We start from the raw sequence: 19,978 nt of genomic DNA on the forward strand, positions 1-19,978 counted from the left end.
CTGAGCAACAGTGCTGAAGGGCAGGGACTTGGATCCAGTCATGTGTCTGGGCAGGTGGTTTGGGTTGGGATCTCTTTGGGTTGGGTCTCTTGGGGTTGAGGTTTCTTTGGGTTGGGTCTGTCTGGATTTGGTCTCTTTGGGTTGGGTCTCTTGGGGTTGAGGTTTCTTTGGGTTGAGGTTTCTTTGGATTGGGTCTCTTGGGGCTGAGGTTTCTTTGGATTGGGTCTCTTTGGGTTGAGGTTTCTTTGGATTGGGTCTCTTGGGGCTGAGGTTTCTTTGGGTTGGGTCTCTTGGGGCTGAGGTTTCTTTGGATTGGGTCTCTTTGGGTTGAGGTTTCTTTGGATTGGGTCTCTTGGGGCTGAGGTTTCTTTGGATTGGGTCTCTTTGGGTTGAGGTTTCTTTGGATTGGGTCTCTTGGGGCTGAGGTTTCTTTGGGTTGGGTCTCTTGGGGCTGAGGTTTCTTTGGATTGGGTCTCTTTGGGTTGAGGTTTCTTTGGATTGGGTCTCTTGGGGCTGAGGTTTCTTTGGGTTGGGTCTCTTGGGTTGGGTCTCTTGGGGCTGAGGTTTCTTTGGATTGGGTCTCTTTGGGTTGAGGTTTCTTTGGATTGAGTCTCTTTGGGTTGGGTCTCTTGGGGTTGAGGTTTCTTTGGGTTAGGTCTCTTTGGATTTGATCTCTTTGGGTTGGGTCTCTTTGGGTTGGAGTCTCTTTGAGTTGGTTCTCTTTGGGTTGGATCTCTTTTGATCAGGGTCTCTTTGGGTTGGGATCTTGGGGTGGGCCTTTTTGGATTGGGGTCTCTTTGAATTTGGTCTCTTTGAGTTGAGGTTTCTTTGGGTTGAGGTTTCTTTGGATTGGGCCTCTTTGGTTTGGAGTCTCTTTGGGTTGAGATTTCTTTGTGTTTGGGTCTCTTTGGATATGGTCTCTTTGGGTTGGATCTCTTGGGGTTGAGGGCTCTTTGGGTTGGGTTTATTTGTCTGGTTGGGGTTTTTTTTTGGGGGTTATTTGATTTGATTTGGGGTTTATTTGAGTGGTTTGGGTTTCTTTTGGGGTTTCTTTGGCTTGTTTGATTTCTTTTAGGGTTTATTTGGCTGGTTGGGTTTTTTTGGGGGGTTTATTTGGCTGGTTTGGGGTTCTTTTGGGGTATCTTTGGTGAGTTGGGTTTTCTGGAGGGTTATTTGGTTGGATGGGTTTCTTTTGGGGTTCTTTGCTTGGTTTGGGTTCCTTTTGGGGGTGTATTTGGTTGGTTGGGTTCCTTTTGAGGGTTGTTTGGCTGAGTTGGGTTCCTTTTGGGGGGTTATTTGGTTGTTTGATTTCCTTTTGGAGGGTCTTTGGTTGATTGGGTTCCTTTGGGGGTTTATTTGGTTGGTTGGGTTCCTTTTGAGTGTTCTTTGGCTGGTTTGGGTTTCTTTTAGGGGGCTTGTTTGGTTGGTTGGCTATCTTTTGGGGGTTATCTGGCTGGTTTGGTTTCTTTGAGGGTTCTTCTGGTTGGTTGAGTTCCTTTTGGAGGTTTATTTGGTTGGTTGAGTTCCTTTTGGGGCTTTATTTGGTTGGGTGGGTTCCTTTGGAGGGTTTATTTGGTTGGTTGAGTTCCTTTTGAGGCTTTATTTGGTTGGTTGGGTTTCTTTTGGGGGTTTATTTGGTTGGTTGGGTTCCTTTTGAGGCTTTATTTGGTTGGTTGGGTTCCTTTTGAGGGTTTATTTGGTTGGTTAGGTTCCTTTTGGGGCTTTATTTGGTTGGTTGCTTTCTTTTGGGGGTTTATTTGGGTGGTTAGGTTCCTTTTGGGGCTTTATTTGGTTGGTTGGGTTCCTTTTGGGGGTTTATTTGGTTGGTTGGGCTATCTTTTGGGGGTTATCTGGCTGGTTTGGTTTCTTTGAGGGCTCTTCTGGTTGGTTGAGTTCCTTTTGGGGCTTTATTTGGTTGTTTGAGTTCCTTTTGGGCCTTTATTTGGTTGGTTGGGTTCCTTTTGGGGGTTTATTTGGTTGGTTGGGTTCCTTTTGGGGCTTTATTTGGTTGTTTGAGTTACTTTTGGGGCTTTATTTGGTTGTTTGGGTTCCTTTTGGGGCTTTATTTGGTTGTTTGAGTTAATTTTGGGGCTTTATTTGGTTGTTTGAGTTACTTTTGGGGCTTTATTTGGTTGGTTGGGTTCCTTTTGGGGCTTTATTTGGTTGTTTGGGTTCCTTTTGGGGCTTTATTTGGTTGTTTGAGTTCCTTTTGAGGGTTTATTTGGTTGGTTGGGTTCCTTTTGGGGCTTTATTTGGTTGGTTGAGTTCCTTTTGGGGCTTTATTTGGTTGGTTGGGTTCCTTTTGGAGGTTCTTTGCTTGGTTTGGTTTCTGGAGGGTTTTTCTTGGTGATTTCTCAGTTGTTTTTCTTACTTGGTTGTGATTTTTGTCGCTGTCATTGGGGTTTTTTTTGGTTCCCTTTTGTTTTTGGTGTGGGTTTTTTGCTTTGTGCTTCCCAGTTTGTGATGTGTGGTCATCTGCTTCCTTTGGGGAGTCAGCAAGCCTTCAGTTTGCCTTCACCTGCAATGTGCTGCTGGTGCCTTGCTAATATAAGCAACGAAGCTGCCTTTAGGCTTCATAAATGGAAGGATCCTGGCATTGACTGAGCTGAATTTTTGCAGTGGTCTCTGTCTGGCTGAGATAAAATCCAAGTGGGAAAGGTAGAGGAAGCAGAAAGTGGTTAACTGGATTGTCTGGCCTGGCATTTTGATGCCATCCTTTAGCAAGGTGCTAGGGACAGGTCACTTCTATACCGACTCAGTGTCAATTTTGAGGTGGTTGCAATTCTTTCCCACTCCTTAGCTCCTTTTTCTGTGTTTACCTTCACTGAAGACAAATGCAAACCAGTTTTTTTTTGGGAGGGGGGAGTTAAAAAGCTTTTCAATGTGTTCATTCACAAAATGATTGAGCAAAGAAATGCTTTCAGCAGCTCTTGGTGTAGCTTCTTCTGTTTCTCTCTCGTCGCGCTCTGGCCGCAGGACCTCTCTTCAATCTCAACCCCTCTTGTTCCCTGCAGTATGTGGCTCAGTGAACGTTGGTGAAGAGGAGGAAGAGTCTGAAGCAGGTTGGATTGAAGGAGCAGCCATCCTCCTGTCTGTTGTTTGTGTGGTGTTAGTAACAGCTTTCAATGACTGGAGTAAAGAGAAGCAGTTTCGGGGGTTGCAGAGCCGCATCGAACAAGAGCAGAAGTTCACGGTCATCAGAGGGGGCCAAGTCATTCAGATACCTGTAGCTGACATCATTGTTGGAGATATTGCACAAGTGAAATATGGTAAAGACATTGCAGCTTGGTTTTGGGGGGGGAGAGGGGCTTTTAGAAGTAGATCTAAGCAAGAAAAGAAAGGCAGTGCACTCACCAGCCCCAGTGATCTCTCCTAGGTGATCTCCTCCCGGCCGATGGGGTCCTCATTCAAGGGAACGACCTCAAGATCGATGAAAGCTCACTGACTGGAGAGTCTGATCATGTTAAGAAGTCTCTGGACAGAGATCCTATGCTGCTGTCAGGTGTGTGGTAAGCTTTTGCTGGTTCTTGCAGGGGTTTGTCAAGGGCTCGGGTCAAATGTTGAGCTTTGAATCGCAGCAGGCTCAGATTTGACCTCCATGGAATCGTAGAATCAAGCAGGTTGGAAGAGAGCTCCAAGCTCAGCCAGCCCAACCTAGCACCCAGCCCTGCCCAACCAACCAGACCATGGCACTAAGTGCCCCAGCCAGGCTTGGCTTCATAGAATCACAGAATCATAGAATGGTCTGGGTTGGAAGAGACCTCCAAAGGTCTTCTGGTCCAGCACTGCCTGCAGCAAGCAGGGGCATCCTCAACTAGATCAGGCTTCAACACCTCCAGGGATGTGAGCAGCCCATTCCAATGCCAATCACTCTCTCTGTGAAGAACTTCCTCCTAACATCCAGATTGAACCTCCCCTGGCACAGCTTGAGGCTGTGTCCACTTGTTCTGTCCCTGGGTATCTGGGAGAAGAGCCCAACCCCACCTGGCTCCAATCTCAGGATGATCCTTGTGGTCCCTTCCAAACCTGGCTGATTCTATGATTCTGTGATCCAGTTCCAGCTCCCACTAGAACAGGTTGCTCAAGGCCTCATCCAACCTGGTCCTGACCACCTCCAGGGAGGTGGTGGAGCACAGAAGCACAGAATGTGATCTTTGATCACATTCTGTGCTTCTGTCCTCCGCCACCTCCCTGGGATACCTGTGCCAGTGTCTCAGCACCCTCAACCTGTGCCAGTCTCTCACCACCCTCCCTGCAAACAACTTCTCCCTCACATCCACTTTCAATCTCCCCTCTGCCACTTCAAACCCATTCTTCCTCCTCCTCCTCTCATTACCAGACCTTGTCAATAGTCCCTCCCCAGCCCTCCTGCAGCCCCCTGCAGATCCTGCAAGGCCACTCCAAGCTCTCCTGGAAGCCTTCTCCTCTCCAGGCTGCACAGCCCCAACTCTCTCAGCCTGTGCTCACAGCAGAGCTGCTGCAGCCCTCTCAGCATCTTGGTGGCCTCCTCTGGACTCTGGGGGTGTTTCTGAGGACCTCTTCTAGGCTGACTCCTAGAAGTATCTGTGCAGCTAGTAATAAAGTGAGCAGCCTCTTGCAGCTGCCAAACATCTTAGTGTGGTGTGGTTTTCATTTCCAGCTGATAGTTTTGGCAGTTCAGGCTCTAATGGCTCACAGTGATGTTTGTGTACATCTGAATGGTGAAGTTTCTCTGTGCCCTGATCAGGTCTGAGTGAATAACCTGCTTCAATCTTTCCAGGTACACATGTGATGGAAGGCTCTGGAAGGATGGTGGTTACTGCTGTAGGTGTCAACTCTCAGACTGGAATCATCTTTACCTTACTTGGGGCTGGAGGAGATGAAGAAGAGAAGGAGAAGGAAAAAGAGAAGAAGGACAAGAAAAGTAGGCAAAACTTTGAATTCCCTGGGGGGGGAACTCCTGGATAAAACCACATTGCAGTCATCTGGGGAAAAAAAAAGATCTTTTAAACCTCATGCTTTAGTAGATTTCACATGAGAAAAATCCAGCTTGGGTGCAGGGACTTGAGGGTGCAGCACTATTCACAGAGCCATAGAAGCAGGCAGGCTGGAAGAGAGCTCCAAGCTCATCCAGCCCAGCCTAGCACCCAGCCCTGGCCAAGCAGCCAGACCATAGAATCATAGAAGCAAGCAGGCTGGAAGAGAGCTCCAAGCTCATCCAGCCCAACCTAGCAGAGGATGGCAACTGTTCCACAGTAGTCCCTGGGGAAGTGCTGCAGGCCAAGTTTTGCCCTTCACTCCCCCATACTTGCAAGTGAAACTCATTTTGGACTTTGAATTCTTCTTGTAACTTCAGTGCAGGGCACAGGGGATGCACTCCTGCGTAACCTTCTCTGGGTGAACCTGCTCCAGCAGGGGGAAGGGTTGAACTGGATGATCTCCAGAGGTCCCCTCCAAACCCCACCATACTGTCAGCCTTTTTTTCCCCTTCGAGTGCCAGTGAAGAACTCCCTGTGCAGGACATGATGTCAAAAGCAGAAGCAGGCAATTACTAGGCTGAGCTCTTGGTTATAATCCCTTTGCCATACACAAGTACTTGCTATCAGCTGCAGATCTCCTCTGAGGTTACCCAAGATGGCAGTTTAATAATTGATCCATGCTGTGGCTGGGCTGGGAGTTGTCAACTTTCCAACTTCTAAGAGATCAATGAGATCTGAAGGTTAATTAAAAATCTACCTGGCAGAACTTATCAATATTGGCAGCTCGTGGCTGGGACAGATTCGCTCTAATAGGGGTCAAGAAGGGGCTGGAGGGCTGGGCTCAGAGAGTGGTGGGGCATGGTGCCACATCCAGCTGGCAGCTGGCACCAGTGGTGTGCCCCTGGGAGCAGTGCTGGGACCACTCCTGGATGATCTTTAAGGTTCTTTCCAACCCAAACCATTCTATGGTTCCAATCCCTGACCACTCTTCTAGCAAGGAGAATTCTCTTCATCTCCAACCTAACCTTCCCCTGGCACAATTTCAGGTCATTTCCTCTCCTTCTGTCACCTGATGCTAGGGAGCAGAGCCCAACCCCCACCTCACTGCAGCCTCCTTTCAGGGAGCTGTGGAGAGCAATGAGGTCTGCCCTCACTGATTTTACTTCCCTGGTTTCAAGGTGTTTAACAGATGCAATGGAACAGGTCACTCAAAGCCTCATCCAACCTGGTCCTGACCACCTCCCTGGGAAACCTGTGCCAGTGTCTCACCACCCTCAACCTGTGCCAGTGTCTCACCACCCTCACTGCAAACAACTTCTTCCTCACATCCACCTTCAATCTCCCCTCTGCCACTTCAATCCCATTCCTCCTCCTCTCATTACCAGTCCTTGTCAATAGTCCCTCCCCAGCCCTCCTGCAGCCCCCTGCAGATCCTGCAAGGCCACTCCAAGCTCTCCTGGAAGCCTTCTCTTCTCCAGGCTGCACAGCCCCAACTCTCTCAGCCTGTGCTCACAGCAGAGCTGCTGCAGCCCTCTCAGCATCTTGGTGGCCTCCTCTGCACTGCCTCCAACACTTCCATGTTCTTCTCTTCCTTCTTCTCTTTAAACTTCTCTTGAAGTTCAAACCCATTACCCCTTGTCCTATCATGACAAGACCTTGTCAATAGTCCCTTTCTTAGCACATCCAGGGAGCAAGATTTGATGGACTTGCACTGTTCCCTTAGTGGTTGGGTTGCTGCCAGCAGATTAGGTCCATGCTTGCGTAAGTAGGGTTAGCACAGCTGCAGTAATCCAGTGCTGCACTTCCACTAAGCTTTGGGGGGTGGATTGAGGCATATTTTTGACTGCAGAAGCTGTGTGGGGACAAAAATCACTGACTCTGGAGGGAGGTCCTGCAGTTGGGTCCCAGGAGCAGTCAGGTGCAGTAACACAGAGCAGCAGGGGTTGGGAGGGAGCTCTGGAGATGGAGTTCAACCCCCCCCTGCCAATGTTGGCTCACCTAGGGCAGGTCACACACAAACTCACATCTGAGTGGGTCTTGAACACCTCCAGGCATGGGCACTCCACCACCTCCTTGGGCAGCCCATTCCAGTGCCAATCACTCTCTCTGCCAACAACTTCCTCCTAACATCCAGCCTAGACCTCCCCTGGCACAGCTTAAGGCTGTGTCCCCTTGTTCTCTTGCTGGGTGCCTGGCAGCAGAGACCAATCCCACCCTTCCCAGAGTGAGTGACCCAAAACTGAACCCAGGATTTGAGGTGCAGCCTCACCAGTGCCCAGTGCAGGGGCACAATCACTTCCCTGGATGATCTTTAAGGTTCTTTCCAACCCAAACCTTTCTATGGCTCCAATCCCTGACCACTCTTGTAGCAAGGAAAGTTCTCCTCATCTCCAACCTAACCCTCCCCTGGCACAATTTCAGCTCATTTCCTCTCCTTCTGTCACCTGATCCTAGGGAGCAGAGCCCAACCCCTACCTCACTGCAGCCTCCTTTCAGGGAGATGTGGAGAGCAATGAGGTCTGACCTCAGCTTCCTCAGCTGCTCCTCCCCAGCCTTGACCTCCAGACCCTTCCCCAGCTTGGTTGCCTTTCTTTATAGAATCAGAGAATCATAGAATCACCCAGGTTGGAAGAGACCTCCAAGCTCATCCAGTCCAACCTAGCACCCAGCCCTGCCCAATCAACATAGAATCATAGCACCAACCAGGTTGGAAGAGACCTCTAAGCTCATGCAGGCCAACCTAGCACCCAGCCCTAACCAGTCAACTAGACCAAACTCCAGGCTCTCAATATCCTCTTTGGAGTGAGAGGCTCAAATTGTATGCAAAAATAAAGCCTGGCCTGAACTCTGGAGAGCCAATTTCAAGCACAGCCTCGTTTCTGTCTCTTTCTGACAGGTAAAAAGCAAGATGGAGCTGTTGAAAATCGTAACAAAGGTAAGGGGGGGAAGAATCCCTGATTCATTTGTTCTGGTTTTTAATTAATCTGTTAATTTATTCCCTCAGGTCTCTGTTTTCTGAGAGTGGCTGCAAGGAATGCAGAGCTCCCTATGAAAATTTGCATGGCATATTTAAACCCTAAGGGCTTGTGCTGAAGGTGGCAGGAGTGAGTCAGCCCCAGGCTAGCACTGAAGTGAATCTGGTGGTCTCTGTAGCCAGATACTGCAAAAGGAAACGTTAGAAATGACTTTCAAGCTGTCAGTTAACCTTGGCTGGCTGCCTGATGCCCACCTAGCTCCTCCCTCACTTCTCCTCCTCAGCAGGACAGGGCAGAAAACAGCATGAAAGGTTAAGATCAGGATGGGGAGATTGGTTTAGTCTTTATCTTCAGGGGCAGACAGATTCAGCTTCAGAGATCCAAAGATTGGTTTGGGTTGGAAGAGACCTTTAGGTTGAGGTAAAGATGGGGAGATTGCTTTAGTCTTTATCTTCAGGGGCAAACAGATTCAACTTCAGAGAGTCAAAGATTGGTATGGGTTGGAAGAGACCTTTAGGTTGAGGTAAAGATGGGGAGATTGCTTTAGTCTTTATCTTCAGGGGCAGACAGATTCAGCTTCAGAGATCCAAAGATTGGTTTGGGTTGGAACAGACCTTTAGGTTGAGGTAAAGATGGGGAGATTGTTTTAGTCATTACCCCCAGGGGCAAACAGATTCCACAGATCCAGTTGGCAGCTGGCACCAGTGGTGTGCCCCAGGGATCAGTGCTGGGCACAGTCCTGTTCAACATCGTTGTTGATGATCTGTAGCAGGGGATTGAGTCCAGCAGCAGTAAGTTTGCAGATGACACCAAGCTAGGAGCAGCTGTGGAGCTGTTGGAGGGTAGCAGATCCCTGCAGAGGGACCTGGCCAGGCTGGATGGGTGGGCAGAGGCCAAGGGGATGAGACTGAACAAGGCCAAGTGCAGGGTTCTCTCTTGGCAGAGTGATTGGCATTGGAATGGGCTGCCCAGGGAGGTGGTGGAGTGCCCATCCCTGGGGGTGTTTGAAAGCAGGCTGGCTGGGGCACTTAATGCCATGGGTGAGTTAATGAGAAGAGTTAGGTGCTAGGTTGGACTCAATGATCTTGGAGGTCTTTTCCAACTTGGTTAAAGCTGTGTTTAAGTGATTCTGTGTCTTTCCTCTGGCTAAACTCTTTCTTCACTTGATTCTACCTTGCAGCTAAAGCTCAGGACGGTGCAGCCATGGAAATGCAACCCCTGAAGAGTGAAGAGGGTGGGGATGGAGATGAAAAAGACAAGAAGAGGTCAAATCTGCCAAAGAAAGAGAAGTCAGTTCTTCAGGGCAAGCTCACAAAGCTGGCAGTTCAGATTGGCAAAGCAGGTTTGATCCAGCAGTGGCTTCCTTACCTCAGGTGGTGGTTGGGCTTGGTGATCTCAAGGCTCTTTGCCAGCTGGAGTGATCTGCTGTTTTCACCTGGTGGAGTAGTTTGAAGATGTGTAGCTTGACAAGAACATTTTAGTAGCCAACCTTGGCCTGTTTGGTTATTTTTAAGTGCAAAAGTGTGCCCTTGAGCCTGAGTGTGTGCTGGTGGCTTCTCAGGCTGCTGCACTGATGGCTTTTATCTGCCCTTGGTTTGTAAGCATTCAGGCTTTAAAGTGGCAGAGAAGATTCCAACTTCATAACGTTGGACAGCTGCTAGCAAAGAGGTTTTGAGATAAGGCCTTCGGTGGAGGCCCAAGAGAACTAGAAGCTGACCTAAGTCTGGAAAACATGGTGGGGTTGACCAGGTTATCCCTGCTTCTTCCAGAGGCTTAGGGATTTCCACTTACCAGAACATTTCTGTCTGCTTTCTGCTCTCCTTTCTAGTCCTTTGTCAGGTAGTACTCAGCTGCCTTGGCAAAACGTTTGGCAAACTCTTTCTTGGTGGTTGTGGTAGTTGGGTTGAGGTTAGACTCAGTGGTCCTTAAGGACATAAAGACTTCAAGGTCTTTCCCAACCTTACTGATTTGACATTAGACCTAAAAGCCTTTCCCAACCTTTGTGATTCTAAGTTGGACTTAAAGGTGTTTCCCAACCTTAATGATTCTAAGTTAGACTTAAAGGTGTTTCCCAACCTTTGTGATTCTAAGTTGGACTTAAAGGTGTTTCCCAACCTTAATGATTCTAAGTTAGACTTAAAGGTGTTTCCCAACCTTAATGAGTCTAGTTTAGACCTGAAGGTCTCTTTCCCAACCTTTCTGCTTCTAGATATGACCAAAAGGACTTTCCCAGCCTTAATGATTCTGGATTAGACCTAAATGTATTTCCCAGCCATACTGATTCTAGATTAGACCTGAAGGTCCTTCCCAACCTTTGTGAGTCTAAATTAGACTTAAAGATCCTTCCCAACCTTTATGAGTCTAAATTAGACTGAAAGGTCTTTCCCAACCTTTCTGATTCTAGATAAGACCTAAAGGCATTTCCCAGCCTTACTGATTCTGGGTTAGCCCTAAATGTATTCTCCAAACAGTATTAGACCTAAAGGTCTTTCCCAACATTTAAGACTCTAGATAAGACCTAAAGATACTTCCCAACCTTACTGATTCTAGATTAGTCCTGAAGGACCTTTCCCACCTTTATGATTCTAGATAAGATCTGAAGGACTTTCTCCAACCTTTATGATTCTAGATTAGACCTGAAAGCCTTTCCCAACTTTACTAAATCCAGATTAGTCCTGAAGGACCCTTCCAACCTTTATGATTCTAGATTAGACCTGAAAACCTTTCCCAACCTTACTAAATCCAGATTAGACCTGAAGGACTTTCCCAATCTTACTGATTCTAGATTAGACCTGAAGATCCTTTCCCACCTTTGTGATTCTAGATAAGACCTGAAGGACTTTCCCAACCTTTCTGGTTCTAGATTAGACCTGAAAGCCTTTCCCAATCTAACTGATTCTAGAGTAGACCTGAAGGCTTTTCCCAACATTACTGATTCTAGAGTAGACCTAAAGGTCTTTCCCAGCCTTTATGAGCCTAGATAAGACCCAAAGGTATTTTCCAACCTTACTGTTTCTAGGTTGGCCCTAAAAAGTCTTTCCCAACCTTACTGATTGTAGATTCTTGAAAGGAGACTGCACAGGACTGAATCTCTGTTTAAACTTGGGGCTGTATTATATGGCATGGAGAAGTTTAATTCCAGTATGTCAGGCTTCCTTTTGTCCCATGCAGAGTTTAAGGGACATTTAGAAGTCTTAACAGCCCAGCCAGCACTCAAAAGGTTCAGCCTATGTGTGAAGAGAGCTGTGGTTTGGGGCCAAAGCACTGAAGCTCTTAGCTGTAGCACTCCATAGCTGTGCCTAGCAAGGTGAATGTCTCAGAGGAACTTGTGCTAACAAATGCTGACCAAACTTTCCATGGGCTCAGTGTCAAATACTGTTCTTAGCTAAACATTTATGTCCCCTCCATCTTTCCTAGGTAAGAGCTCTCTTTGGTCTTCTTTTCTGCACCAGAGTGATTTTGCCCACACCCCCTTCACGCTCACCTGCTTCATGCATGCATTTGCTGGTCCTGCTCCTCAGGACACTGCACACATCTGAGCATCTTCCCTCCAAAATAAGAGCTGACACTGCAGTGATTTAGTCCAGCCAAGTCCCTTTTCCTTTGCTGTTCCCATGGGGTGTCCCTAAGTCCCTTTTCCTTTGCTGTTCCCGTGGGGTGTCCCTAAGTGCCTCTTCCTTTGCTGTTCCCATGGGGTGTCCCTTAGTCCCTTTTCCTTTGCTGTTCCCATGGGGTGTCCCTAAGTGCCTCTTCCTTTGCTGTTCCCATGGGGTGTCCCTAAGTGCCTCTTCCTTTGCTGTTCCCATGGGGTGTCCCTAACTGCCTCTTCCTTTGCTGTTCCCATGGGGTGTCCCTTAGTCCCTTTTCCTTTGCTGTTCCCATGGGGTGTCCCTAAGTCCCTTTTCCTTTGCTGTTCCCGTGGGGTGTCCCTAAGTCCCTTTTCCTTTGCTGTTCCCGTGGGGTGTCCCTAAGTCCCTTCTCCTTTGCTGTTCCCATGGGGTGTCCCTAAGTCCCTTTTCCTTTGCTGTTCCCATGGGGTGTCCCTAAGTCCCTTTTCCTTTGCTGTTCCCATGGGGTGTCCCTAAGTGCCTTTTCCTTTGCTGTTCCCATGGGGTGTCCCTAACTGTGCCTCTCAGCTTGCTGCCAGTGGCTCTGATTTGGCCTCCCTGTTCACTCCCACTTCATTGAGCACTCTGCTCAGCTGCCACTTTGAACCTCACCTTCAGCAGAGAGCAGGGCACAGTCTCTGAGCAGCCTTCTCTGCATGAGTCAGCAGTGCAATCCTGGAGGTCCTGCTGAGTTAGTTCAGTTCCTATTCACCTCAGTCGATTGAAAGTTACTTATTGCTCTCTGCTGGTCATGATTAGATCTCCACTTGAGAATAGAAAGAGAAGGAAGAGCAGAGTTTGGAAGTTTCTAGTTGCATGAGGAAAGTCCTTGGGTTGGAAGTTGCAACACATTTGAGACCTGCCTCACTGCACCTATTTGCCTGTTTACAAGCTTAGTTCCACCCTGACTTCTCCCAAGGCAGAAATGTTTGCCCTTGGCAGTCTGTGCATCGTCAGCTGCTGGAGCTAAGCACTGAAAACTGTTTGTTCTCTCTTTGACAAGGTTTGTTGATGTCTGCAATCACAGTCATTATCCTGGTGTTGTATTTTGTGATTGACACCTTCTGGGTTCAGAAGAGACCTTGGCTTGCTGAGTGCACACCAATTTATATTCAGTACTTTGTGAAGTTCTTCATTATTGGAGTCACAGTCCTGGTGGTGGCAGTCCCAGAAGGTCTTCCACTGGCAGTCACTATATCTCTGGCTTACTCTGTTAAGGTAAGTGGGGCAGAGGGGAAGCAGATTTTCAAGGTAGGTGGGGAGCAGCAGACCAGGCAGAAGATTTCTTTGTTGCCCTGAACTCCATAAGAGAGCTGCTGGAGTATTCTTCTGAAGCTCTGCATGCTAACATGAAGGGTGAGCAGCTGATGTTGTCACCAGCTGAAGATGAGTGGCTCTAGCTCTTAACAAACTCTTAACAGGGTCCCCTGTAAAGCTCTGCTCTCCTGCTGACTGCTGAGCAGAGACAAAACTGATCACCAAAGCTGATGTGTGCAGGCTTTGCTCCAGAGCTGAACTGAATCTGAGTCTAGAAGTGGGTACATTGAGCCTGGATGTTAGGAAGAAGTGCTTGAGCGTGAGGATGCTGAGAGCCTGGCACAGGCTGCCCAGGGAAGTGGTAGAAGCTAAAGATGAATGGGTTTAGCTCTTGACATTGCCTGTAATAAACAAACTGTTAACAGAGTCCTCTGTGAAGCTCTGCTCTCTTGCTGACTGCTGAGCAGAGACAAAACTGATCACCAAAGCTGATGTGTGCAGGCTTTGCTCTAGAGCTGAACTGAATCTGAGCCTAGAAGTGGGTACATTGAGACTTGATGTTTAAGGTCTACATCATGAGGGTGCTGAGAGCCTTACACAGGTTGCCCAGGGTGGTGGTAGAAGCTAAAGATGAATGGCTTTAGCTCATAATATTGCCTGTAATAAACAGCTAAAGATTAATGGGTTTAGCTCTTGACATTGCTTGTAATAAACAGGGAAGTCCTCTGTAAAGCTCTGCTCTCCTGCTGACTGATGAACAGAGGCAAAACTGATCACCAAAGCTGATGTGTGCAGGCTTTGCTCTAGAGCTGAACTGAATCTGAGCCTAGAAGTGGGTAGATTCAGACCTCACCACCCTCATGCTGAGCAACTTCTTCCTAAGATCCAGTCTGAATCCAGCTTTGTTCCATCCCCCCCAAGTCCTATCACTCCCTGATAGCCTAAAAGGTCCCTCCCCAGCTTTCTTGCAGCCCACTTAAGATACTGAAAGGTCACAGTGAGGTCACCTGTAAGATGCCTGGAGGCTTCTGAAAGTCTCCTGAGCCTGCTGTGGGAGGCTGGAATTTCTGAGCTGGGAAGGGATGGTCCTGGCTAACTGTTGCCTGCCTTTATCTCCTTAGAAAATGATGAGAGACAACAACTTGGTGAGACACCTGGATGCCTGTGAAACCATGGGCAATGCCACAGCTATCTGCTCAGACAAAACAGGCACCTTGACCATGAACAGGATGACAGTGGTCCAAGCATACATCAATGAAAAGCACTACAAAAAGATTCCAGAGCCAGAAGCTATTCCAGAGAAAACTCTGGCTTACCTGGTGACAGGCATCTCTGTCAACTGTGCTTATACCTCCAAAATACTGGTGAGTGGGTCCCTGCAGGGGCCAAGTGGCTTCCTCTGAGCTCTTGGAAGGCAACCAAGGGGAAAAGGATTTGGGGGTGCTGGTGGATGGGAGGTTGGGCAGGAGCCAGCAATGTGCTCTGGAGGCCAGGAGGGGCAATGCCAGTCTGGGGTGGGTCAGAAGGGCTGTGGGTAGGAGGTCGAGAGAGGTTCTCCTGCTCCTCTGCTCTGCCCTGCTGAGGCCACATAGAATCAACCAGGTTGGAAGAGACCTCCAAGATCATCCAGTCCAACCTATCACCCAGCCCTATCCAGTCAACTAGACCATGGCACTAAGTGCCTCATCCAGTCTTTTCTTGAAGACCTCCAGGGATGGTGCACATCTGGAGTACTGTGTCCAGTTCTAGGCCCCCCAGGTCAAGAGGGACAGAGAACTGCTGGAGAGAGTCCAGCACAGAGCCACAGAGATGCTGCAGGGAATGGCACAGCTCTGTTAGGAGCAGAGCCTGAGGGAGCTGGGGCTGTGTGCTGGGAGAGGAGGAGCTGAGAGGGGACCTCAGCAATGGTTCTCAATGTGTGCAGGTGATGCCCAGTGCCAGAGGCTGGAGCCAGGCTCTGCTGGGTGATGCCAATGCCAGGAGCTGGAGCCAGGCTCTGCTGGGTGATGCCAGTGCCAGGAGCTGGAGCCAGACTCTGCTGGGTGATGCCAGTGCCAGGAGCTGCAGCCAGGCTCTGCTGGGGGATGCCAGTGCCAGGAGCTGCAGCCAGGCTCTGCTGGGAGATGCCAGTGCCAGCACAAGGGGCACTGGGTGGGAGCTGAGGCAGAGGAAGTCTCATGGAAACATGAGGTGGAATTTTTCCCTGTGAGGGTGCCAGAGCCCTGGCACAGGCTGCCCAGGGGGGCTGTGGAGTCTCCCTCTCTGCAGATATTCCAAGCCCACCTGGCTGTGTTGCTGTGTGATCTGCTCTGGGTGCTCCTGCTCTGGCAGGGAGCTTGGACTGGCTGAGCTTTGGAGCTCCCTTCCAGCCCCTCACATCCTGTGACCCTGTGATGAAGATGGCAGCAAAATGCAGTGTGTGAGGGGGTTTTGTACCTGCTGTTACATTGCTGAGCTGCCTAAGAAACCTCCAAGGTCCTTCATTTCAGTTAGGACTGCTCATTCAGGTTTTGAACTGATGCTTCAACAATGCAGTAGCAGGATGAGAATCTCCTTCAGGTTGACAGCTGCAGCTGAATTCCTTGTTGTGAGTGAGGTTGTTCACCTTAGTTGAGGAGCATTTTGGCTCTGTTTGGGTTGTGCTGCAAAGCAGACATGTAAGAGGAGCATAAGGCTAGCCAGGAAGGAAGGAGAAACACAAGCACAGGTGAGGGTGTTGATGTGTTTTTAATTCCAGATGCTGCTGGATAAGTTTGTAGCCTTTAGAATGGTCACAGCTGGGATGAATTCTACTTCCAGATGTTTCTGGATGAGTTTGTAGCCTTTAGACTGGTCACAGCTGGGGTGCATTTTACTTCCAGATGTTTCTAGATGAGTTTGTAGCCTTTAGAATGGTCACATCTGGGATGCATTTTACTTCCAGATCCTTCTGGATGAGTTTGTAGCCTTCAGGATGGTCACAGCTGTGATGCATTTTACTTCCAGATGTTTCTAGATGAGTTTGTAGCCTTTAGACTTCTCACATCTGGGATGCATTTTACTTCCAGACGTTTCTGGATGAGTTTGTAGCCTTCAGGATGGTCACAGCTGTGATGCATTTTACTTCCAGATCCTTCTGGATGAGTTTGTAGCCTTCAGGATGGTCACAGCTGTGATGCATTTTACTTCCAGATGTTTCTGGATGAGTTTGTAGCCTTTAGAATGGTCATAGCCATGATGCATTTTTACTCCAGATCCTTCTGGATGAGTTTGTAGCCTTCAGGATGGTCACATCTGGGATGCATTTTCACTCCAGATGCTAGTGGGTGAGTATGTAGCCTTTAGAATGGTCACATCTGGGATGCATTTTAATTCCAGATCCTTCTGGATGAATTTGCAGCCCTTAGAATTGTGACATCTTTGCTCAGACCTTGCTGGAGACTTTCAAGTAGCAAAACCTGCTTCCACACCTGGAGTATTGGGTTAAATATTGGGCTAAATGCACTTTCTGGTGCATCATTTCCTGCACCTCCATCGTTTCCTCACTGTAGTTCTTCCAACCTGTTGCATCATTTCTACTCTTTAAGGCAGTCAAAAGAATAATGAGGATTTAGCCTTCAGAATACATCTTAGCCTGGGAAGGTTTAGTAGAAGCCTTCATTACACCTGACCTGGTGGAGGATGTCCTTGCTCACTGCAGGGGAGGGTTGGATTAGATGACCTTCAAAGGTCACTGCCAACACAAACCATTCTGTGATCCTCTCTTGCTCAGGGCTGTGCCCAGACAGCTTTTAAGAGCCTCCAAGGAGGGCAGTTCTGCTGCCTCAGAGTGACCTGGCCAAGCATTTGAGTACATTTAGAGTCCAAAAAGTGTTTCCTTTATGTTCAAGTGGATTTGCCTGCTGCAAACTACCCTGCAGAGCTGATTGATGCTCCTTAGAGCACCAGCAGCTGCATATCCCATGTTGCTAAGATAGGAAGCTTCTGCTATTAAAGGGTTGGAAACTTGAATCTGAGCTCTTTTCAGTTAAATAGGCCATGGCCTGGAAAAGGAACTTTTAGTGAGACTTAAGAAGCTTAAAGACTTGAGCTTGTTCAGTAGGAGGCTAACAGGTGATGTGATCCTAGGCTGAGTCATTGAGGAAGAGGTATTACAGGAGAGGCTACTTTGAATTTAGCAGCAATAGTGGCATTGCCCTGGCTTGAATTTGGCTTTAGGTAAACTTAGCTGTGCTTCTGAACTGCAAACTAATCAGGGGCTGCTCTCAATTGATCAGAGAGATGAATCAAGGAATGGAAAGTGCCTTTTAGAAAGGTTGTGTTGGGGTCTGACACCAACCTAGCAGATTTTGGAGTGAGAGGAAGGGACTGAAAGAAGCAGCAGATGGTTTTGAGTAAACTTCTCTGTGCTTCTGACCTGCAAACTAATCAGAGACTACTCCCAGTTGATCAGAGAGACGATTCAAGGTATGGAAAATGCCTTTTAGAAAGCTTTTGCTGGGGTCTGGTACCAACCTAGAGGATTCTGAGTGAGAGGAAGGGACTGCAAGATGCATCAGTTGGCTTTAAGTAAACTTCTCTGTGCTTCTGAACTGAAAACTAATCAGGAACTACTCTTAAATGATCAGAGAGATGAATCAAGGAATTGGAGATGCCCTTTAGAAAGGTTGTGTTGGGGTCTGACACCAACCTAGCAGATTTTGGAGTGAGAGGAAGGGACTGCAAGATTCAACAGTTGGCTTTAAGTAAACTTATCTGTGCTTCTGACCTGCAAACTAATCAGGAACTACTCTTAAATGATCAGAAAGATGATTCAAGGTATGGAAAATACCTTTTAGACAGGTTGTGTTGGGGTCTGGTACCAACCTAGAGGATTCTGAGTGAGAGGAAGGGGACTGCAAGATGCAGCAGTTGGCTTTAAGTAAACTTCTCTGTGCTTCTGACCTGCAAACTAATCAGGGGCTGCTCTCAATTGATCAGAGAGATGAATCAAGGAATTGGAGATGCCCTTTAGAAAGGTTGTGTTGGGGTCTGACACCAACCTAGCAGGATTTTGGAGTGAGAGGAAGGGACTGCAAGATTCAACAGTTGGCTTTAAGTAAACTTATCTGTGCTTCTGACCTGCAAACTAATCAGGAACTACTCTTAAATGATCAGAAAGATGATTCAAGGTATGGAAAATACCTTTTAGACAGGTTGTGTTGGGGTCTGGTACCAACCTAGGGGATTCTGAGTGAGAGGAAGGGAGTGCAAGATGCAGCAGTTGGCTTTAAGTAAACTTCTCTGTGCTTCTGAACTGCAAACTAACCAGGGGCTGCTCTCAATTGATCAGAGAGATGAATCAAGGAATGGAAAGTGCCTTTTAGAAAGGTTGTGTTGGGGTCTGGTACCAACCTAGAGGATTCTGAGAGGAAGGGACTGAAAGATGCAGCTGTTGGCTTTAAGTAAACTTCTCTGTGCTTCTGAACTGCAAACTAACCAGGGGCTGCTCTCAACTGATCAGAGAGATGAATCAAGGAATGGAAAGTGCCTTTTAGAAAGGTTGTGTTGGGGTCTGGTACCAACCTAGAGGATTCTAAGAGGAAGGGACCGAAAGATGCAGGTCTGAAACTGAGTAGGTTCTAGAGTGAGAGAAAGGGACTGAAGGATCCTCAGCAGCTCCAGAAGTAGTTTATTACAAAGCAGCTCATGGCTTGCAAGACTTCACAGAGCAAATCCCCTCATGCTAGAGCCAAGCTTTGCCTTAGCCTCCTCCTTTGTAAAGCAGTGGAAGAGCAGTGCTGTACTGCAGTGGCTCCTGAGCTGTTAACCTCCCCACCCAGTGGAGCTTCTCGTTGTCCTTGCAGCCTCCCGAGAAGGAAGGTGGCCTGCCACGTCACGTTGGAAACAAGACTGAGTGTGCCTTGCTGGGACTGCTCCTGGACTTGAAAAGGGATTACCAGGACGTGAGGAACGAGATACCAGAGGAGGACCTCTACAAAGTGTACACTTTCAACTCGGTGAGGAAGTCGATGAGCACTGTGCTGAAGAACTCCGACGGCAGCTTCCGCATCTTCAGCAAGGGAGCCTCGGAGATCGTGCTGAAAAAGTGAGCAGCCTCTGTGCCCTGCTCCCTCTGCTGGGGAGGAGGAGGAAGGGGCCGTGCTCAGTGCTGCGGGAGGAAGGTGGAGGTGGTTATGGTGTGTGCTGGGTGAAGAAGCTGAAGGGGCCATGCTGTGTGCTGGGTGAGGAAGCTGAAGGGACCATGCTGTGTGCTGGGTGAGGAAGCTGAAGGGGCCATGCTGTGTGCTGGGTGAGGAAGATGAGGTGGTTATGGTGTGTGCTGGGTGAGGAAGCTGAAGGGGCCATGCTGTGTGCTGGGTGAGGAAGATGAGGTGGTTATGGTGTGTGCTGGGTGAGGAAGCTGAAGGGACCATGCTGTGTGCTGGGTGAGGAAGGTTAAGGGTCCATGCTGTGTGCTGGGTGAGGAAGATGAGGTGGTTATGCTGTGTGCTAGGTGAGGAAGGTGAAGGGTCCATGCTGTGTGCTGGGTGAGGAAGATGAGGTGGTTATGGTGTGTGCTGGGTGAGGAAGCTGAAGGGGCCATGCTGTGTGCTGGGTGAGGAAGTTGAAGGGTCCATGGTGTGTGCTGGGTGAGGAAGATGAGGTGGTTATGGTGTGTGCTGGGTGAGGAAGCTGAAGGGGCCATGCTGTGTGCTGGGTGAGGAAGATGAGGTGGTTATGGTGTGTGCTGGGTGAGGAAGCAGCAATGCTGAGCAATGGTAGGCCATAGCCTGCAAAGTGATTCTGTCACCCTGGTCACAGACAAGGGGAGATGTTTGAGCCCTGGGACGTGGCTGAGGTCCCATCCCTGGAGCTCCTGGAAGGTGCTTTTGTGGCCACGCTCCAGCAGCTCAGTGCCCTTTTGACTCTGGGGAGGGGCTGTTTACAAGGGCTTGCAGCAACAGCATCGAGGAGCAGTGCTTTGAAACTGGAGCAGGGCAGATTTAGGTTGGCCAGCAGGAGGGAGCTCTTCAGAGCAACGGTGGTGAGATGCTGGAACAGGCTGCCCAGGGCTGTGGTGGGGGTCCTGTCCCTGGGGCCATTCAAGATCAGACTTGCTGTGACCCTGGGCAGCCTGTTCTAGTTGGATGTGTCCCTGCTTACTGCAGGGTTGTTGGCCAAGATGACCTTTGGGTGTTCTTCCCAACCCAGTGCAATC

The 19,978-nt window shown here is 48.7% G+C and overlaps 1 protein-coding gene across 6 annotated transcripts in view; it reads left to right on the forward strand.

The window, feature by feature from the left end:
• The window catches only part of ATP2B1 (ATPase plasma membrane Ca2+ transporting 1), an 88,293-nt gene that overhangs the window by 38,442 nt on the left and 29,873 nt on the right, over window positions 1–19,978 (forward strand). For all 6 annotated transcript variants that reach the window (XM_064154924.1, XM_064154927.1, XM_064154925.1 and 3 more), the window contains exons 4-11: window positions 3,015–3,269; window positions 3,377–3,502; window positions 4,760–4,903; window positions 7,855–7,893; window positions 9,114–9,275; window positions 12,545–12,759; window positions 13,920–14,162; window positions 18,624–18,865. In XM_064154924.1, coding sequence (XP_064010994.1) covers window positions 3,015–3,269; window positions 3,377–3,502; window positions 4,760–4,903; window positions 7,855–7,893; window positions 9,114–9,275; window positions 12,545–12,759; window positions 13,920–14,162; window positions 18,624–18,865 — 1,426 coding nt within the window. The remainder of the gene's footprint in view (window positions 1–3,014; window positions 3,270–3,376; window positions 3,503–4,759; window positions 4,904–7,854; window positions 7,894–9,113; window positions 9,276–12,544; window positions 12,760–13,919; window positions 14,163–18,623; window positions 18,866–19,978) is intronic.

This window comes from Pogoniulus pusillus, chromosome 15 (genome assembly GCF_015220805.1).
Source record: "Pogoniulus pusillus isolate bPogPus1 chromosome 15, bPogPus1.pri, whole genome shotgun sequence".
NCBI lineage: Eukaryota > Metazoa > Chordata > Aves > Piciformes > Lybiidae > Pogoniulus > Pogoniulus pusillus.